A 21414-nucleotide genomic window follows, 5' to 3' on the forward strand; every position below is an offset into this window, starting at 1 on the left:
GAAAGAAAATCCATAAAGATGTTCTAATCATTCAGCCATAGAAAAGACAGAAATGATTGAAATCCCAATTGATTGCCATGAAAACTCATCATGTGTCTTGAATACTTTGATTTCGCACATGAAACCCCCAGACCAATCACCATGGAGAGGCAATTAAAACTACAAAATGTATGTCCTTTTATTGTGTTGCATTTCTTTCAATATTAAAACTAACTAAAAGTTACTTACTGCAGCTTTATCAGCACTGTTTTTTGGTCCAAAAAGTGAAGGATGGTTCATTAGATTATGTTTTTAATAAACTACAAAATAAGCAATCATAATTTCTGCTGGGCAGACACACCCTTCCAGTAGTCGAGGATATCATGTAGGTCCTCGTCTTTAGCAAACTGTACTTTTCTTCGCAATGCGTGCCCCGCGGCCATGTACTCATCTTCGTCCCGGTGGCGTTTGCGATGGAGTTTGAATCGTTCCCACAGACTAAGGGATGGTCGACAGCCGTATTCCGGGCTGGAGTAGCCACTGAAGTTGTGGTACTGTGGTGAAAGCTGTGAATATGAGAGCTCACGTGGCCTTGAATGGGTCAGTGGCTCAAAGACAGATGACTTCCGGCTCGCAGAAACCTCCAGCGGCTCCTCTACGTGGTGGGGGCCAGGGTATGAGTGCCTGTGCTCACTGTAGTGCTGCATTCTCTCTGCCTCTGATTTAAGTATTGCTGCAGCAGGGGTAACTGTCAGGATCCCCGACTCATCCAGCGAAGATTTCTCAATGTACTTGGACTCTGATCGATAGGCACCGTCGGATCTGAAAGATCGAGGGCTGCGGATTGAACCACTTGAGGATGTGCTGGTACGCTTGAGTGGAGCTTCCATGCTGTGGTGCCTCTGTAGGGGATGATGGTAGCCACCTTTATAGACCGGTGACAGTAGGTTAGACTTGCCTGGTGGGTGCTCCGAAATGAGCACCAACTGAGGCTCGGCTGTTGATACAGCGCCAGATTTCACGGCCTGAAAGGATACGGATTCAGATTTGAGCGCATCGATGCAGTTATTGATAATCTGATTCACTTTGTCCACTTCCTTTGCAATCGTGGAAATCTCCGCCACAGATCCCTGGCTGTTCTCGGAAGGTGGAGCGCTTTCGATCAGTCGATCAGACTGATCTGACCTCACCTCTATGTAGTTTCCTTTTGTTGTTTTTGGTGTGCCCATCATCTCCTGAACCTTGTACTGGTCTGTTTCACTGGGAGCTGGCAAATATGGCATCCTTTGAAGGGCTTCACCAGTGGGCATCATTTGTTTCTGTGATAGCTGACTTCCACCTTCAAGTTCTGCTCCATATTTCATCTCGATTAAATCTCTTTTCATCTTCTCGAACTTCTTGCTTTTTGGGTCGTCATGCTGTTTGCGTTTTCTTAGACAGTGATACACCACACCCAGTATAATAAGCATTCCAAAAAAGCAGCCCAGTATGGTCATGATATAGTGAGTAGCAGTTGAGTCATTTGGGACCTGCTTTTGAATTGTACCGGTGGAGATGGCCAAGCAAGTATGGTTATATCTTAGAGAATTGCGGATGGATGCCACACAGTATGTGTACTCTGTATGGGATTTTAGGTTCAGCAACTGAATCTCTTCCCTTTGGCTGTTTAGAGGCTGTATATCTGTGAAAAAGCTGTTGTTGTAGAGGACAAGGATGTACATCTTGCTGTAGGGTTTCGGAATTTGGACAATTATGACTGCACTTGCTTGTGTCACCTCTTTAAGCCTCATGACTGGCCGGGCGTCTGGGTCAAAATATGTCGGGCTAAAACTAATAGGCTCGTCTGGAAGTGTCCCTGAAGGGCAGTCTTCTAATCCACATGGGCTGAGGTCTGGCAGGATTGTTGGTGTGCCCCCGTCTGAAGATCCAAGAAGATAAGGCGTCACGTAATCATCTGTACAGACGGTAGAAAGGGCGTGGAATGCATTCCGGAAAGTTGGCATCCTTGGATTCTGGCTTAGGAGACTATATCCAGAAAAACCTGCTGGTGTATCGCAAACCATCCTTTCGCTCGTCCTGTTGGGGAACGCTGCAAACCAGCGCAAAAATCCCAGTAACTCACAGGAGCAACTGAAAGGGTTCGAGTAGAGTTCACAGGTTGTTAGTTTTGATAGGCCATTGAATGTGTTTCCATCCAACTGCTGAATCCTGTTCATGGAAAGGTCAATGTTCTCAATAGCAGGACATTCCCAGAAGGCATTAGGTGAGACAGTCTCAATCTGGTTAGCCTGAAGGTAGAGGTACTGAAGACGCCCCAAGCCTCGCAGCATCCCCTCAGTCAAGTTCCTTAGCTTGTTAAAACCAACCTGCAGTACTTGCAGATTGAACTGGGCGGAGAATGCGCCGTCTTCTATGTACGAGATGTCATTCTTGGTCAAGTTCAGGTAAGTGAGGTTGCTGAAGCGGCTCAGAGAGGAAAAATGGATGCTCCGAATCTTATTTTCGTTTAATCGCAGATCAACTATAGTGCTGTTAATGTGTAACGGGATAGATTCGTATGGTGGCTGGTTCTGGCTGCAGATTGCCAGCCAGACGAAACCCTTCTCTCCTTCAATTAACCAACAATCAGCCTGGGCAACAGGCATGTGTGCAAATGAAAGAAATAAAACACCCATGGTCCACCAGAGTAAGGCACTGGTCACTATACCTCTAACATTTCCACTCGACCGCGCTGAATCATGCTGTGCTTCATTCATGGTTCTTTCAGTGTTGACCTTTCAAAGCTGTTACAGATGGAATCCCCAATTTTAATGAGTACCGACTAGAGCTGGTCAGTGCTGCAAAGACTGGAAGTGTCAGTTGTCTTTTTACTCAGCAAAATGATGTCCAGTTATGATTTGAGATTTAGCCTTCTGCAACTTCTGGTCAGATTGTATCTCCAAACCATTCCATGCAGTGCCCCTAATTTGCTGGTAATGGATCGCTGGTACACAAACCCCCATTTCTGATGTGCTGGACCCTGAAAAAACAAAGATAAGAATATAGATGTTATATGAGGTACATTTCTCCAAGCTGATGAGATATTAAATTATATACCAACCTCCTTCCAGAGAAACAAAACAAAACAATAACAGAACAGAAACCATTCATTTATATTATTTAAATTGAATTAAAGAGTTTAAACACTTTTTTAAAAGCATTTTCTCCCTTTTTCTCCCTATTTTTAGAGAGTCCAATTTTTACCCTATTGCCTTATGCTTCCTCTCTACTTGTGCTGACCCCCGTCCCAATTGAGGAGAGCGAACTGACACACGCCCCTTCTGACACGTGAGCAGTAGCCGACTGCATCTTTTCACCTGCACGAGGCGAGTTCATATGCCGATCAGCCTTGTGCATGGAGAGCCACACCCTGATCAGCATTATTCCTCTACTCTGTGCAGATGCCATCAATCAGCCAGCAGAGGTCATAATTGTCCCTTAAGCATTTAAGGTACTGGACTTTTTATCCTTCCGATCAATAGTCCAACAAGTTGCAAACTCATGTTCTCCAGGACCAACATCCAAAATGAGCATATACTGTATTTAAACATACATGATAAAAACATCCCTATCCGGCTCCCTACCTGGATGAACAACAGCCAAACGTTGGCTCAGATGGCAGAGCTGAGATTCGATATGATGTATTTGAAATCCCAGCTCTTGTGTGCTAGTGTATTTCAAAATGTTTTTTATCATGTATGTTTAAATACAGTATATGCTCAGTTTTGATGTTGGTCCCAGAGAAAATGAGTCGGCAACTTGGTTGACTAATGATCGAAAGGTTCTTCTGAAGAATAGCCCAGTACCTTAATCGCTGACCTACCACTGCCCTGCCTTGTCTAAAAATCTATTAATAATATTATGGACTGAAGAGGGTACAATAACAATAATTCATGCAATCTTGACTTGTTGATGTTAAAGCTGTTATTATTTGCTGATGCATTTTGGAAAAAGTAGTGAGCCTTGAGTCATTCTTACTCTTTAAGGATGTTTATTTTTGGACATTTTTCAATGGTTCTGATCTCTCATTGTCCTAAATGAGATTTTAACTGTTTCTGTAAAATCTCATTTAAGTTTGATTATAAATCATAACACATACTGTCCAAACTTTTTTTGGAACTGTGGTCTGTATTAACAATGAGTTTTGAGTAGGATTTGTAAAGAATAATTTAAGACTTTTGTTTAGCTGACTTAACATTTTGTGTATAGTCATTATGGTTGCTTCATTGCTTTCAGCCAAAAATAACCTGAATTGAGGACGCCCCACCACACTGAGACCAATTACTGTCTGATGGTACATAGAAAAAGTGCTTACATTCATTCTACATATTTTCTCCCAAATAACAATATTTTATCTGCTCAAATAATCAGACACCCTACAAAAAATAATCTATAGTTCTAGTATTGGCATCCTTGTTTAATACTGGTTAAAAATTTGATTTTTGAACTCCAGTCTAAAAATAAGTTAGATGAAAACCTTTCCCTCCCAATCTAGTTGTATCCAATTACCCAATTGCATTATGCTTCCTCTCTACTGATACTGATCCCTACTTCTGATTGAGGAAAGTGAGACTGACACCCCCCCCCCCCCCCGCCACTTGTGCAGTAGCCGATTGCACCTGCATGAGGCGAGTTCATATGCGGATCAGCTTTTTGTGTACAGTGAGCCACACCCTGATCAAAGCATTATTCCTCGACTCTGTGCAGGCGCCATCAATTGTATCAGTTATGAGGGCTCTACCCGGCTCTCACCCTGTATGAACAACAGCCAATCGTTCATGTAGCCGCCCAGCCTGCCAGATGGCAGAGCTGAGTTTCAAACCGATGAGTTCAAAAATACATATTTAAAAACAATAATAACATAAATCTACTGGGACCCCTAGATAAAATGTTAATGGAGCTCATTTCTTCATGAACTTTTTCAAAGTTTACCTGAGATAAAGTTTGAGAAAGTTTGGCCCAAAAGTGTGGTGTGGACCATAAGCCGCTGTGTCCCAAATACCACACCTTTAGCTAAATAGTATGCAAAATTGGTTCTACCAATAGTTTTGTATAGCATTTTGAAACACAGCCTTTCTGTTTGACAGCTGAAACAGCAACTCCTGTTTGCAGCCGAATACACTGAGGCTTAAATATTGTTCCCAAATATTTGATGCAAAATTATTACTCAGACCTTGTAAAACAGCCCTCATTGTTATATTTACTGCCTTAATTTTTTTTAGACTAGTTTGGGCGCTGGAATGGTGCAGCACTGTAACTCCTACTCCTTGTCAATGCCCTGTTTACACAAATGGAAGACCTAGTGTGTTTCTCTTGCTCTTGGGAAAGGGGGGATATGCCACTGTCTGGTAAAAAGATGTCTGGTTGGTTGCATGTGACAGAGCTTGTGCTAATGAGTGAGTGTTGAGGTCCCATGGTGCATTGGAAAATTGGACATGTCACAAAAAATCCCAAATGTAGCAATCTACTTTTGCTAATGATAATGTAGTGTGTTATTAGGCTAAAGAAGTAGCAGACTCAATACACATGACCAATAACATGACCAAAAGTGTTCAGACAACCGTTCTAATACTTGATCCTGGCTATTTCAGCTACACTTCCCGACAACATGAATGCTTTTCTGTTTATATGGAAACAGATCCTTACAGTCATCTAGTGTATAGCCTGTTCAGAAGTGATGATTGTTATAGCAAGAGGGTTGGAGGCAACTTCATATTAATATCCACTCACTTTCACATCTGTCCATCAATAGTTGCAACACTTACTATTAATTCCAGACTTTCAAGCATGAGGTTGGTTAATTGCTGAATGGGGTGTAAAGCACACTGCTGTAGGACTCTATAGCAGTAAAATGCATTCCAGTCTGCCTAAATTGGTTTGGTGGTATGATATTGCCAGGGTGAAGAGGATACTATTGTCTGATAATGGGTCCCAGTGGTGGTTAATTTTGAAGTGAATAAATGATAAAGGGAGTGGAATTGTAGTGGACAATGTAGAAATGTAGTGGACAGCCTTCCCAGAAGACTGGATGCTCTTACAACCGCAAAGGGGGAGCAGTTCCATATTAATGACCATGGTGAATGAGATGTTCAGCAAGCGCATTATACAAACACACACCCAAAGCGCACGCTCGCACACACCCAATTCATCGTAATTACTGTTCATCTGAACAGGAAAGAGAGCAGGATTAATTATACTAATAATATCTGTCATTTGAGAAATCTAGAGACTCAATAAAATCTCTGCCAAACAGAGAGGTTCACAGGGATCTCATAGTCCATAGAGACTGTCTCCATGGCGACTGTGCTGCTGGAGGCTGGCTCAGATATCCAAAGAAACGGGTGATTTAAATACTCGGGCTGTTCACACGGTCAGCATCACAAAACGTCCACTTCACCTGTCAATACTAGAACTAGAACCGACTACAATTTATGTCTGTATGATGCAGTGTTAATTAAATGCAGGTTTTTTACAGCAACGTTCACAGAGCCACAAGTATTTAGACACCCCACTCTTTGGCATGATCCATAAAGATGGTTGTATGAATTTTGGATTTGGGAGGGTCTCCATTGAAATTTGTGGCCACTCAGTCAATTAAGTATCAGCTTCACTTACCATATAGAAGCACAATGTAGTTCTACAATTACTGACTGTAGTCCATCTATTTCTCTACATACAGTACCTTTTTAGCCTGCTTTTACCCTGTTCTTTAATGGTCAGGACCCCCACAGGACCACCACAGAGCAAGTATTATTTGGGTGGTGGATCATTCTGAGCACTGCAGTGACACTGACATGGTGTTGGTGTGTTAGTGTGTGTTGTGCTGCTATGAGTGGATAAGACACAGCAGTGCTCCTGGAGTTTTTAAACACCTCACTGTCACTGCTGGACTGAGAATAGTCCACCAACCAAAAATATCCAGCCAACAGCGCCCCGTGGGCAGCGTCCTGTGTCCACTGATGAAGGTCTAGAAGATGACCAACTCAAACAGCACCAATACATGAGCGATCGTCTCTGACTTTACATCTACAAGGTGAACCAACTAGGTAGAAGTATAGTGGACAGTGAGTGGACACAGTATTTTAAAACTCCAGCAGCGCTGCTGTGTCTGAGCCACTCCTACCAGCACAACACACACTAATACACCACCACCATGTCAGTGTCACTGCAGTGCCGAAAATGATCCACCACCTAAATAATACCTGCTCTGTAGTGGTCCTGTGAAGGTCCTGACCATTGAAGAACAGGGTGAAGCAGGCTAAAACAGTATGTTGAAAAACAGATGGACTACAGTCAGTAATTGTAGAACTACAAAGTGCTTCTATATGGTAAGTGGAGCTGACAAAATGGACAGTGAGTGTAGAAACAAGGAGGTGGTTTTAATGTTATGGCTGATCGGTGTATCATTCTAGTAGGACACTGCCTCACTAAGCAGAAGTACAGCTGTCACTGTTAAGCCTGCATTGCCAGCTAATGGTAATATTTAAAAGTAAAATATTATTATTTGACCAATCTACTGTACTATATCTCAAATATAATAATAATTACCACAGCAGTTAGCATGAGAAACCTACATGGCCAAGTGTCCACATACTTTTGGCCATGCAGTGTTTAACAGCTTTTACGTCAGCATAAATATAAACAAGCCTATATTTTCAGATGTGGGTTGCTCTAGACTATGCAAATTTATTCATGAGACTCTGGCGCCTTTTTTTTTCATTGTCTTAATACTATTTGACTGACGTCGTAACTCTTGCTACAACCGTAATACATCCATGTTTATAATATACGCATATTAGATGTCAAAGTCAAACAAGAAAGACATCAGCAACGTCATATTATCTGCTTTATAATTTCCAAAACCTGCAATATCCTACATGCCATATAACACATTACAATAACATTCTTCTATAAATAACCATCGTAATATCCGAGAGTCAACCACAGAGAAAGTAATTACAGGAAACGTGGCTTGTAGCTCATTTGAGCTGATACAGTGTTCTAGTCTAGTAAATATTCTGTTATATTCTAGCTTTCAGTAAATAATTTGTGCTCCAAGAATCCTTTGATCAGCGTTTTCTGCATGTATTTTTTTAAACCTTAGCAGGAAATTCTAAATGTTTCTTTTTTGCCTGTTGCTGGTGTGAAATCTTTAAGAATGCTTATTTTATTACTTTACTATATACTTCTTGGTTTTGGGAAGGTACATACAGGTCATATGAACTTGTTGGACATTCAATTCCATAACCAAGCTCTATTAGGCTTTCCAGAAGATTTGGGAGTGTGTTTGTAGAAATACACCGATCAGCCATAACATTAAAACCACCTCCTTGTTTCTACACTCACTGTCCATTTTATCAGCTCCACTTACCATATAGAAGCACTTTGTAGTTCTACAATTACTGACTGTAGTCCATTTGTTTCTCTGCATGCTTTCATGCTGTTCTTCAATGATCAGGACTCTCAGGGTGGTGAATCCTTCTCAGCACTGAAGTGACAATGACATGGTGGTGGTGTGTTAGTGTGTGTTGTGCTGGTATGAGTGGATCAGACACAGCAGTGCTGCTGGAGTTTTTTTAATACTGTGTCCACACACTGTCCACTCTATTAGACACTCCTACCAAGTTGGTCCACCTTGTAGATGTAAAGTCAGAGACGATCGCTCATCTGTTGCTGCTGTTTGAGTTGGTCATCTTTGAGGTCTTCATCAGTGGTCACAGGACGCTCCCCATGGGTGGACTTTTCTTAGTCCAGCAGGGACAGTGAGGTGTTCAAAAACTCCATCAGCATTGCTATGTCTGATCCACTCATACCAGCACAACACACATTAACACACCACCACCATGTCACTGCAGTGCTGAGAATTATCCACCACCCAAATAATACCTACTCTGTAGTGGTCCTGGAAGAGTCTTAAATCTTAAGAGATCTTAAATCAGGGTTCAAGACATTGTGTTGTCAACCCAAAATGTAATACTACTGTGAAATGTAAAGCTATGGTAATAATATGTCTGCCCATTTTCTTCATATGTGCAACGGTACGCTCATTATTGCTCTGAGGTCTCTCTGCAACACCTCTGCTAACCTAAAATGTCCCTGCCTGAACATACAGGGACTCCAGAGAGTCCTTCATGTGTTCATTTCTTGAACAGCTAAATAGTTCTTCAGATTCTCATGTGATGAAGCCATACATAACTGGACTCATACTGATGAAGTTAATGAAATGATAATAGTGTTAATGTAATGGACGAAGTAATGGCATAAAGTTAATCAAATGTTAATATTTAGGGTGATTACTTTAATTGGTTATTCCTAAAGTCAAGAACATTTGCTTTAAAATGGTTGAATTTACTATATTTACTACTACACTATATTGCCAAAAGTATTCGCTCGTCTGACTTCACACGCATATGAACTTATGACATCCCATTCTTAATCCATAGGGTTTAATATGATACATATATATACCGTATATATACCGTATATATATATATATATATATATATATATATATATATATAACACCTTCAACTCTTCTGGAAAGGTTTTCCACAAGGTTTAGGATTGTGTTTATGGGAATTTTTGACCATTCTTCCAGAAGTGCATTTGTGACCACTGAGACCACTGCATCCAACGCTTTGCATTGCGCTTAGTGATGTAAGGCTTGGATGCAGCTGCTCGACCATGGAAACCCATTCCATCAAGCCCTCTACACACTGTTCTTGAGCTAATCTGAAGGCCACATGAAGTTTGGAGGTCTGTAGCGATTGACTCTGCACAAAGTTGGCGACCTCTGCGCACTATGCGCCTCAGCATCCGCTGACCCCACTGTGTCATTTTACGTGGCTACCACGTCGTGGCTGAGTTGCCGTCATTCCCAATCGCTTCCACTTTGTTATAATACCACTGACAGTTGACTGTGGAATATTTAGTAGCAAAGAAATTTCACGAATGGACTTGTTGCACAGGTGGCATATTATCACGGTACAATGCTGGAATTCACTGAGCTCCTGAGAGTGACCCATTCTTTCACTAATGTTTGTAGAAGCAGTCTGCATGCCGAGGTGCTTGGTTTTATACACGTGGCCATGGAAGTGATTGGAACACCTGAATTCAATGATTTGGATGGGTGAGTGAATACTTTTGGCAATATAGTTTATATTAGCCATATATATTTTTATAATAGCAGATGTCTTTAAACAGTTTCTCAGAAAAGTATTCAGACCCCTATACCAATACTTTGAAGAATACAGATGTTTGTCTTCTTGGCTACATCTCTACAACCTGTGCACACATGAAATTGGGTGGTTCATCTTATTCTTCATAGTAGATCCTTATAATCTACATCAGATGGGTTGGCAAAAGTCTGTGAAGTGGTATCTACAAGTCTTTCCAAAAAGTGCAGATGGGGTTTAAGTCTGGGTTTTGTCTGGGCCATTTAAAGACAATTAGTGACTTGCTCCAAAGCCTCTCTAGTTTGTTTTTGCCTGAAAGGGGGAACTGTCATCTCAATCTGCATACATCTGCCACTGACCAGCCTGAGAAGCACCCTTACAGCATGATGCTGCTACCACCATCCGTCCAGTTAATGAGGTTCTTAATACATCTCAAGTATAGTTGAAGCAAACAGGATGTACCTGACTAGAATTTTAAGTGGCCCAGCAAAGGGTCAGAATACCTTTTTTTTTTTTTTTTTTACAAGAATTACTTCTCAATAAATATGATAAAGTGTAGATGGCAATTATATCTTAGGGAGTGGCTGGCTTTCTAAATGCTAGTAAGAGTGGGCATGCCATTTTGGTGTTCCAGAATGCTGTGCATCACTCTTGTGAGAGATCCCAGGATGCACCGTGACACCCGATAAAATGATGCTATTAAAATGTAAATAATTGCACAAATGTAAGGTTAGTCAGGAAAGCGTTATTGAAGGTTGCATTAGTGTTAATTAAGGTATAATTGATGCAAGCTGTGTTGTATTTAGTGCACTTGTGTTATGTGGTGTTATGATTTTGGTGGGATTAGCCCTGGGTTCAATATAAATTCAGTCTTGGAATAGATTCCTGCTCCACTCGTTTAATAAAAGTTTATTGTTTGTTTGTTTATTAGAATTTTAAAGTCATGTTTAACAATTTGGTTACATTCATGACAGGAACGGTAGTTACTCATTACACGAGATTCATCAGTTCACAAGGTTATATTGAACACAGTCATGGACAGTATCTCCAATTCACCTCACTTGCATGTCTTTGGACTGTGGGAGGAAACCGGAGCACCCGGAGGAAACCCACGTGGACACGTGGAGAACATGCAAACTCCACACAGAAAGGACTCGGACTGCCCCACCTGGGGATCAAACCCAGGACCTTGTTGCTGTGAGGTGACAGTGCTGCCCACTTAGCCACCGTGCCACCCCGTTTAATAAAAGAGAATGAAAATAATTCCTCTGGATTCCTCCTTGACTGAGCCAACGTCACACTATTCAAAAGTACATCCACAACATGATAAAGTGTGCAAAAAGTCAAGGGGTCTGAATACATTTACATCTGTGGTGTTTAGCAAATGCTTTTACCCACTAAATGCAATTAAAGCAGTTGAGGATTAAGGGTCTTGCTCAGGGGTCCAACAGTGGCAACTTGGCTGTGGCGGGGCTTGAACCAGCAACCTTTTGATTACTAATCCAGCTACCAATGCACTGAATATTGTATACACACTTGCACAAACTTTATAGCAGAAACAGTGTATGCGAGTCTATGAGCAGAAGTGACACACTAGAGTATTGAAGACTTTCTTTGGAACAGGATTTGTCAACCTTTTTTGGCGAGGGACCCCATTTTAGGGGCTCAAAATGTTCACAAACCTTTATAACAGCGCCTTTGCCATTTACCATTTATAGCGTTTAGCAGATGCTCGTATCCATAGCCACTTACAGAAGTGCTTTGTGTTCCCTCAGCCATAATGCTTGTCTTCCTTGAGTCCTGAGGGTTAAGTCAAGACAAGCCAGACTTGTTGCTCTAAGGCTGCGAGGTACATAATAGGGTTTGAAAAGTTCCTACAGGTAGTTGGTTTCTGGTCCATTTTGTCTGCAGGCAAGCACTGATGAAACCATGACCCACCTGCTAAAACTCCCTATTAATGGTTTTGTTAAAATTTCCCATCTAAGCCGCTCAGGTGGCGCAGCGGTAAAAAGCACACGCTGCAACCAGAGCTGGATTTTGAATACATGGTATCGAATCCAGCTCTGCCTTACTGGCTTGAGTGGCAATATGAACAACGATTGGCCTGTTGTTCAGTTGAAGGGCGGGACAAAAAGCCGGATGTGGGTCTCTCTCTGTCTGAATGGTGCAATTATGACCTCTGCTGGCTGATTAGTGGTGCCTACAGAGTGCTCTTAGAGTGTGTCTCTCCGCACGCAATGCTATGTGGCACAACACTCATCAATGTGTAGGTGGCAAGATGCATACGTCTTGCTGCTCATATGTCGGAGGGGATGTGGGTTAGCTCCAATCTCCTCAGTCAGGGCAGGGTTCGGCATAGGCAGAGAGGAAGCACGATGCAAATTGGACAATTGGACGCGCTAAAGGGGGAGAAAATGCAAAAAAAATCTATTCTCCTATCTGCACATCAGGTGATGCTGCAGACGCAGAATAAAAATTCGGGTGGCACAGAGGTGCACCAATAGTCCTAATTACTTGGAATTGATTCTCGCCTCAGGTAACTGTGTTTAAGTAATGATGCATGACCAGCCTGTCAACATAAACTTTAATTTGACCTACTAAAGCATGAAGAAGGAAGACTGACTACTCTAAATTTCTCCTTGGTGCAAGTATGTAAGTAAATGTGTGTGTTGCCTTTGCAATGGTTTGGTGCCTGTCTGGGGAGTATTTAAGTCATCCATTCAGAATTTACGGGGGGTGCCGGACCAACCTGGATGAAGTGTATTAAATAAATGACATCCACTGTAAGGGTGATTTTGTTAACATAGCTGTCACACAGCAACAGCAAGGAACTCAAGAAAGTCCCAGGAATCTGGTTTTGATCCTGTTATCCTTGTTTTATTACAGGGCTTCAGCTATCTCCTTCCCTCAGCCAATTATGTCTGTGTAGATGCCCGGCTGGCCGATAGCACCACTGAGATTCGAACCTGGATCCCAGAAGTGGTGGCCTAGCGCAATTTACTTCATTAAACTAAGATACATAGTTCTCAGAGGCCAGTCCTTCACCTCAGTAGTATTTTTTTGGAAGGGAAATGGTCATGTGATCCTCTTTTAAAATTTTCCAATTTGCATTAGCTGGGAACATGCTTGGGGGTCGACCGCTCTTTTCGGATAAGCTAACCTTGAGATTAAGGTCAGGGCTGTGTTCAAGCCACTGGTTGTGAAGGAAGTTGAACCCGTAGTTAGCTATAATGCAAGTACACAGTGAACAGTGAAAGGACAGCAGAACGCAAAGCCACATGTAGTGCCCTACAATTTCAGATAAAACCTGGGGGTACTGATGCCACCGCCAGCGCAGTTAATGTCTGTTAAAGCTATTTGCTATTTTGGCTGAGGAAGACTGGCAGCCTCTCGTTAATGCTAATGCTTTTGGAATGGGATGTTCAACAAGCTTATGGTTTGGCCATATATTGTTGATTTATTCAGGCTTATTTCATGTATGTGATCACAGAGACTCATTTTCATTGGATCAGTCCAGTTAGTCCTTTAAAGGCTTTAATAGTGCCATGACAGCTGTCTACACAGTCCAAGCTTTTATGCTAATGAAGCCCTTTTGCTCCTGTGAGATCAGATTTTTGTGATCTGCTTCTGGAACTGAATCTACTCAAGCTGCTGTATAATAGCAGATGTCTTTTATTAAATCAAATCTGAAGTCATTCAAGTCCAGCCTGCAGTAATATGAAGCCACTCTTCCTTCTTTGCAACTATAACAGCCTAGACTCTTCAGAAAAGGCTTTGGCTGAGGAAACAAAAGATAAGCCATAGCTTAATGGACCATGCTTTTAAGTCATGCTGGAGCATAAAAGTGCCTTCCATAAATTGTCAACACAAAGCATATGAAAGCATGTTATACAATAATGAGCATGACTTATACCTCTACTCAGTCAATAAATGAGTGTCCACATACTTTTGGCTAGTTGTTGTATATTGAGAGAAAGCCAAACAGTGTGATTATTGACATAACCAAACAAGTATCTTCATCCATTGCTTCCATCTGGCAAACACAAACATAAACTACACTATATGGCCAAAAGTATGTGGACATCTCTTCTGATTACCAAATTCAGATGTATACCATCAATAATATCAAATAAATTAAATGTCTTCAACTTTGCGGCAAGGGTTTGGGGAATTTTCCTTCCTGTCTCTGCCTGGTTGTGCTGTTATGTACAAAGCAAGATCGACAACCACAAATCAGAAAAAGTTGGGACAGCATGGAAAATGCAAGTAAAAAAAAATGCAATTTCTTACATTTACTTTGACTTTTATTTGATTGCAGACAGTCTGAACACAAGATATTTCATGTTTTGTCCGGTCAACTTCATTTCATTAGTTAATATACCTCCATTCCTGCATTTCAGGCCTGCAACACATTCCAAAAAAAAGATGGGACGGGGGAAATTTAGGGCTAGTAATCAGGTGAAAAAACTAAATAATGATGTGATTCCAAACAGGTGATTGTAATAATGGTTTGGTACAAAAGCAGGAAAGGCTGAGTCTTTGATAAGGAAAGATGATCAGAGGATCTCCAGTTTGTCAACAAATGAGTGAGAAAATGATTGAAATGTTTAAAAACAATGTACCTCAAAGAAAGATTGAAAGGGATTTGCATATCTTCCTCTACAGTTCATAATATCATTAAACAATTCAAGAAATCGGGAGATATTTCAGTGCATAAAGGCCAAAGGCGCAAGCTTAAGCTGAACACCCATGATCTTTGATCCCTCAGATGAAAAGGACCATCCAGACTGTTATCAGCAACAAGTCCAAAAGCCAGGGTCTGTCATGGTATGGGGGTGTGTCAGTGCCCTTGGCAAAGGTCATTTCCACTTCTGTGATGGCAGCATTAATGCAGAAAAGTACATTGAGATCTTAGAGCAACATCTGCTGCCTTCAAGACGTCATCTTTTCCAGGGACGTCCATGCATTTTTCAACAAGACAATGCAAAACCACATGCTGCACACATTACAAAGGCAGGGCTGTGGAAGAAAAGGGTGGTACGGGTACTGGCCTGCCTGCAGTCCTGACCTGTCCCCAATAGAGAATATGTGGAGAATTTAGAAACAAAAAATGTGACAATGACGACCCTGTTGAACTGTTGCACATCTTAAGACGTGTTTGCAGGAAGAATGAGACAAAATAAAAGCTGAAACACTAAATCACTTGGTCTCCTCAGTGCCAAAACGTCTTTTAAGTGTGGTGAAAAGGAATGGCAACATTACGAAGTGGTAAATGCTTTACTGTCCCAACTTGTTTTGGAATGTGTTGCAGGCCTGAAATGCAGGAATGGAGATTTATTAATAAATGAAATTAAGTTGATCAGACAAAACATGAAATATCTCAGGTTCATCCTGTCTGCAATCAAATAAAAGTCAAAGTAAATGTAAGAAAAGTTTTTTTATTCTTTGCATTTTCCATGCTGTCCTAACTTTTTTCCGATTTGGGGTTGTATTAAAAGATCCCCACATAGCCCTGACCGTAACCCCACTGGACACTTTTGAGATGAATTGATGTTGATTGCTTGACTCAACTTGACTCAGCTTGATACTGACTGAATGGGCACCGAGTTACCACAGACACACTCCAATATCTTGTGGAAAGCCTTCATAAAGTGATTCCATTGTTTTAGAATGGCATGTCCAACAAGCTTGGCAGGTGTCCACATACTTTTGTGCACGAAGTGAAGCATATATTTTTTGTATTTAATGTAGATTCTGTAGTGTATGCAGTCAATTTAATGGTTGCACTGATTTATATGAAATCCCTTTACCCCTACAGTGCCCTTTAACCCCTTTGGTATCCCTACCATACCCCTTTAGTACTCCTGCAGTACCCCTGACATGGTCAGTCTTCCCCTTCTCTACAGAGTGCAGTGCCACACATTACTGAAGTCCTGGAAGTTCGATTTTCACCTCTGATCACTGTCTGTGAGGAGTGTTCTCCCAGTGTTACACCATCCCCTCCACACTGGTGGAGTGGGTTCTGCACAGCAACACTGACTGACATTCACCGTACATTTCATTATCTAGCAGATAATGCATTATAGGAACGTACAGTGGTGTTCAAAAAAATAGCAGTCCAACACCATTAACCTGATAAATCACTGTTTTTAGTAGAAGTGCTATTTCTACATAGCAAATAATTTACTTGAAAGTGTAGTAGAGTAATGAAAACAAAACAAACCCAACAATTAGGACATGCATGCCACTCATTCTGAGTAATCGAAGCATTGATTGAAAGGGGCTTGTTCAAAATAATAGCAGTGAGGAGTTCAATTGGTGACGGCATTCATTCTGCAGAAGCACGGGTGTCGATTTTGGCCCTTATTTAATTTAGGAGGGTGGCAAATGTTGCACAGGTTGGTCATAGCGCGTTTCCTTCTGAAATACTGGGTAAAATGGGTTGTTCCACACATTGTTCTGATGAACAGCATACTTTGATTAAAAAGTTGATAGTAGAGGGAAAAAACATACAGAGAAGTGCAGCAAATTATTGGCTGCTCAGCTAAAATGATCTCAAATGCCTTGAAGTGACAACCAACACCTGAAAGACGCAGAAGGAAGCGTGGAACTACTGTTCAAATGGATCGAAGAATAGCCAAAATGGCAAATACTCAGCCAATGATCACCTCCAGAAAGATCAAGGAACATCTGAAGTTACCAGTGAGTACAGAAGATGATTAAGTGAAGCCAATTTACCAGCAAGAACTCCTTGCAAAGTCCCGTTGTTAAGAAAAAGATGATTTCCTGAATGGGTTAACTTTTGCCAAGAACACATTGACTGGTCCAAAGAGAAACGGCTCAACATTTTGTGGACTGGTGAAAGCAAAATTGTTCTTTTTGGGTCTAGTGGCTGTAGACAGTATGTCAGACGACCATCGAGCACTGAATTCAAGCCAAAGTTCACTGTGAAGACAGTAAAGCATGGTGGTACAAAATGATGATATGGGATGTTTCTCATACCGTGGTGTTACGCCTATTTATCGCATACGAGGGATCATGGATCAGTTTAAATATATCAGAATACTTGAGCAGATCATGTTGCCCTATGTCGAAGAAGAAATGTCCTTAAAATGGGTGTTTCAACATGACAATGACCCAAAACATCTTGGTTACAGACAAGACTGAGGTAATAGAGTGACCAGCCCAATCCCCTGACTTCAATCCCATAGAGAACTTGTGGGCTGATATCTGAAGCGTTTTTTTTAGGCAAAACCCAAAATTGCAGAAGAACTGTGGAATGTAGTCTAATCATCCTGGACTGGAATACCTGTTCAGAGGTGCCAGAAGTTGATCGACTCCATGCAACACAGATCTCAGAAACAATTGTTTTGCCACTAAATATTAGTTCAGTAATTTAAAGTAAAGTAAAACCTCAAACATTTTTTCATGTTATAGATAATTTTTTTTAGTTTTTAAAGAAAAATGCTGGCACTGCTATTTTTTTGAACAGCCTAATATTCATTTTTCTTAACTTTCTGTAAAGGATGAACACAAACTGGCTACATTTTGTTAATGTTTTTATTTAGAATTGAAAGTGTAGTATTTTCAGTGCATTTGCATTTATGGAAATAAAAGTTATTATAATGATTTTGTGCTTTATTCACTTTTTTAAAATCACTGCTATTTTTTTTAACACTACTGTATGTGTGGGTGGAGGAGAGGTTTTTATCATCTCTTCTTTGATAAATAGGTTTGATGTGAAAAGTTTTATTTACCAACCCAAGGTCACAGAGAAAAAACTTTGTGAACCCTTTGAAAAGATCTGGTTTCCTGCAGTAATTAGTTTTTCAAAGCTTTGGCATTCACCTGCTGTTTACATGTATGGTTTTTCCCAGCAACACTGAGAGGGGCACCAATCCATTACAGGGCTTTAACCAATCAAGTCTGTGTAGATGCTCAGCTGGCTGATAGCACTGCTAAGAATCAAACCAAGACCATATGATTGAGAGGCTAGCATAATAGACTGCTGTGCCACCTGAGCTCTGAATTATGCATTTTTCCCCAAATGTCTGGAGGCCAAACAGCTCCAAACCATAGTACTTTCTCCACCATGCTTCACAGTTGGGATCATGTTAAAGTCCATTAAACGTTACAATGGAAATAATTGCCATTTATCAAAACCCACTTGCATTGAATTTATTAATAATGGTCTGGCACATCCACACGAGAGCCCCACAGGTTTGAACTTTTGACAGAGTGCACCGCAAGGTATTCAAAAGTCAGCCAATCAGAGACCGAGATTGCAACACTTATCCAACACTGGCCAGTTCACTTAGTACCACAGCTTGAGAACCACTGTATCATTTCAAAAAAATTCAAGCAATCAATTTGCCCTTTGGATCTTTTGGGAAGTGTGGGAAGTAGGGTGTGATGCTGGGAGAACACTCCTCACAGACAGTGATCAGAGGTGAGAATTAAACTTCTTCAGGACCCTGATAATGTGTGGCACTGCACTCTGTAGAGAAGGGGAAGACTGACTATATCAGGGATACTGCAGGAGTACTACAGGGGTATGGTAGGGCTACTGAAGGGGAACTGTAGGGGTAATTAATTTTTTTTATACTGTAAATCAGTGCAGCACACACTACATAATCTATAAAGTATACAAGAAGAAATTAAAGATGGGTTTGGGCTGGATGTGCCCGAAAGTATGTGGACAGCAGCCCATGTGCTTGTTGGCCATACCATTCCAAAACCATGGAGTAACTCTGGGAAGGCTTTTTACAAGATTTTGGGCTGTGTCTGTGGTAAATCTGTGCCCATTTTGTGTCAGGCAATCAACATTCCATTTTATCTCAAAATTGTCCAGTGGGGTTAGGGTCAGGGTTGTGTGGGGATCTCTTAATAGATCTATGGCTGCGTTCCAATCCTTATAATTCGGAATATTAAAATATAAGCTATTAGTGCACAGCCAAAAGAGTCGGTACAATTTACTATGCTGTTTAGTACGTGGCACATGGTTTAAGACGCAAGTTGACAAAGGATGTGGGAAAAATAAGGTCCGCCCACAAACACACACACACAAAAACTAAACTAAAAAAATTATATGGTTCCAAATTTGAAGCTACAGTTTAGGGAAGGACTTCAACATTGCAAAATATTGAATTGTTGGTTCCAAGTGGAGCCCATTATAGCCTAAGAAAAGGGGGCAATGCCCTTTGGAATGGTCCATAAGGATAAGCTTATGATCAGGTGTCCCGATACTTTTGGCTATACAGTGTATTTGCTAGAAAATCTGTCTAATTCTGACTACAGATGTGATTTAATAATTTGAATGTATGCAATCATTTTCAAGCCACACTGCATTTATTTTTTGGACACCACTGAGTCAAGTTTGTCCTGCAAAGCAATGTGGATTGATAGGTTTAATTTTCCTTCATCTCTCAAAAACATAAAATTGGTGGATTTGCTCCTCCACCTCTCAGTGTAACATTGTTGACACTTGAACTGAATGCTCTTTGTTCAGGTGTGTTAACTCTTTTAGAGGTTTATGGCTGGCTGACCTGGGTTTTGTGACTTTGAACCATTTGAAAATCAAATTGTCTTGTTTTATAGGCACTTACTGATAAAAGTCCACTGATATACACATGCTGACATAATGAACAATGTACACCAGAAGTTTGTAGACACTATATCACAAGCTTTGTTGATATGTCATTCTAAAACCATGGGTCTGTCTGAAAACCTAGCGAGCTGCCTTGCTAGACAGCTACCTAGACAGCTGCCTAAGTAGAGAGGATTCTAATAAGACTTACTTATAAGGCAGGTTATTCAAAAGCACTACTTAGACAGTGTTTACGTCATCCACTGTCCCAGCAGTTTTAGCTAAGCTAAAGCAGTTAGCCTCAGGCTATTCAAACCAATGGTATTAGGCGGCACAACCTGCTAGCATGCTAGTTACCGTCTGAGTACCATAAACATTTAACCTGTCACTGACAAGCCCAAACTTGCAAACAAATTACATTTATACACCTTTATACAAAATAAAAAAAACAATTAGAATGTATTTACATTTGAAAAGACATTGGGGCCGGCACGGTGGCTCGGTGGGTAGCACTGTCGCCTCACAGCAAGAAGGTCCTGGGTTCAGTCTGGGTTTTCTGTGCGGAGTTTGCATGTTCTCCCTGTGTCTGCGTGGGTTTCCTCCGGGAGCTCCGGTAACCTCCCACAGTCCAAAAACATGCAGTCAGGTTAATTGGAGACACTGAATTGCCCTATAGGAGAATGTGTGTGTGTGTGTGTGTATATGTGTCTGCCCTGCGATGGACTGGTGCCCCATCCAGGGTGTTACTGTGTGCCTTGCGCCCATTGAAAAGCTGGGATAGGCTCCAGCACCCCAACGTGACCCTAATTGGATAAGCGGTTAAGACAGTGAGTGAGTGAGTGAGTGAGTGAAAAGACCTTTCGTTTGCTCCGCATTCGCCTGCCACATTTGAAATTTTTTTGAAAGAAAAGTTGTGCTGCACTGAATGCTGGGATTGCCTTCACTGCTAAGGAAGCATTGGATGCTCCCTTGTTATTCAGTCAGTTTATTGATTTAAAGTAAGGCACCTCAGTAGGCAGAATTTAGACAGACTTCTTCGTACACTACTTCGTAGTGTAGAATGATGTAAAATGCTGTGTAGCATGGGCAGTAACATGGTGTTGACTCCCATTTGTGGCTATAAATTTGTGAGGTTAGGTCAAGATGTTGTACAAGAAGTCCTGGCTTGAAGTTGATATTCTGATTAATTCCAAAGCTGATTAATAGAATTTTGTCAGACCTGTGAATGGCATTATCAATGGACACTGTGGCTCAGCCAGTTGTTTAATATTCATTTGCTTGGATTGTCCCCCGTCTTCATGATAAGTAGACCCTGACCATGAGCTCATTTCCAAACCAAAAGCATTAATAGAATGGGCCCCAATTTGCACCTAGAACAGCCTTCATGGGAAGATATTTTACCACGCAACCTCCGAGTCCACTAGTCTTGCTCAACTTGATCCTCCACCCAGGACTAGAGGAAGACAAGCATCAAGGTTCTTCTCTGTACTGGCACCCAAATGGTGGAACGAACTTTCTCTGTCTGTCCGAACATCGGAGTCTCTTGTTATCTTTAAAAAACGATTAAAAACCCACCTTTTTACTAAGCACTTAAGCTGATTTGTATTTACTTACTAACACACTTTTCCATAAAAA

At 41.2% G+C, this 21414-nt stretch overlaps 1 protein-coding gene across 1 annotated transcript; it reads right to left on the reverse strand.

Annotated features, from left to right (window-relative positions):
- Positions 1 to 304: 304 nt before the first annotated feature.
- On the reverse strand, positions 305 to 2832 carry elfn1b (extracellular leucine-rich repeat and fibronectin type III domain containing 1b). Its single transcript, XM_063010562.1, has one exon. The coding sequence runs from the start codon at positions 2733 to 2735 to the stop codon at positions 315 to 317; it is 2421 nt and encodes an 806-aa protein (XP_062866632.1). The 5' UTR covers positions 2736 to 2832; the 3' UTR covers positions 305 to 314.
- Positions 2833 to 21414: the final 18582 nt, after the last annotated feature.

Source organism: Trichomycterus rosablanca, chromosome 15 (assembly GCF_030014385.1).
Source record: "Trichomycterus rosablanca isolate fTriRos1 chromosome 15, fTriRos1.hap1, whole genome shotgun sequence".
NCBI lineage: Eukaryota > Metazoa > Chordata > Actinopteri > Siluriformes > Trichomycteridae > Trichomycterus > Trichomycterus rosablanca.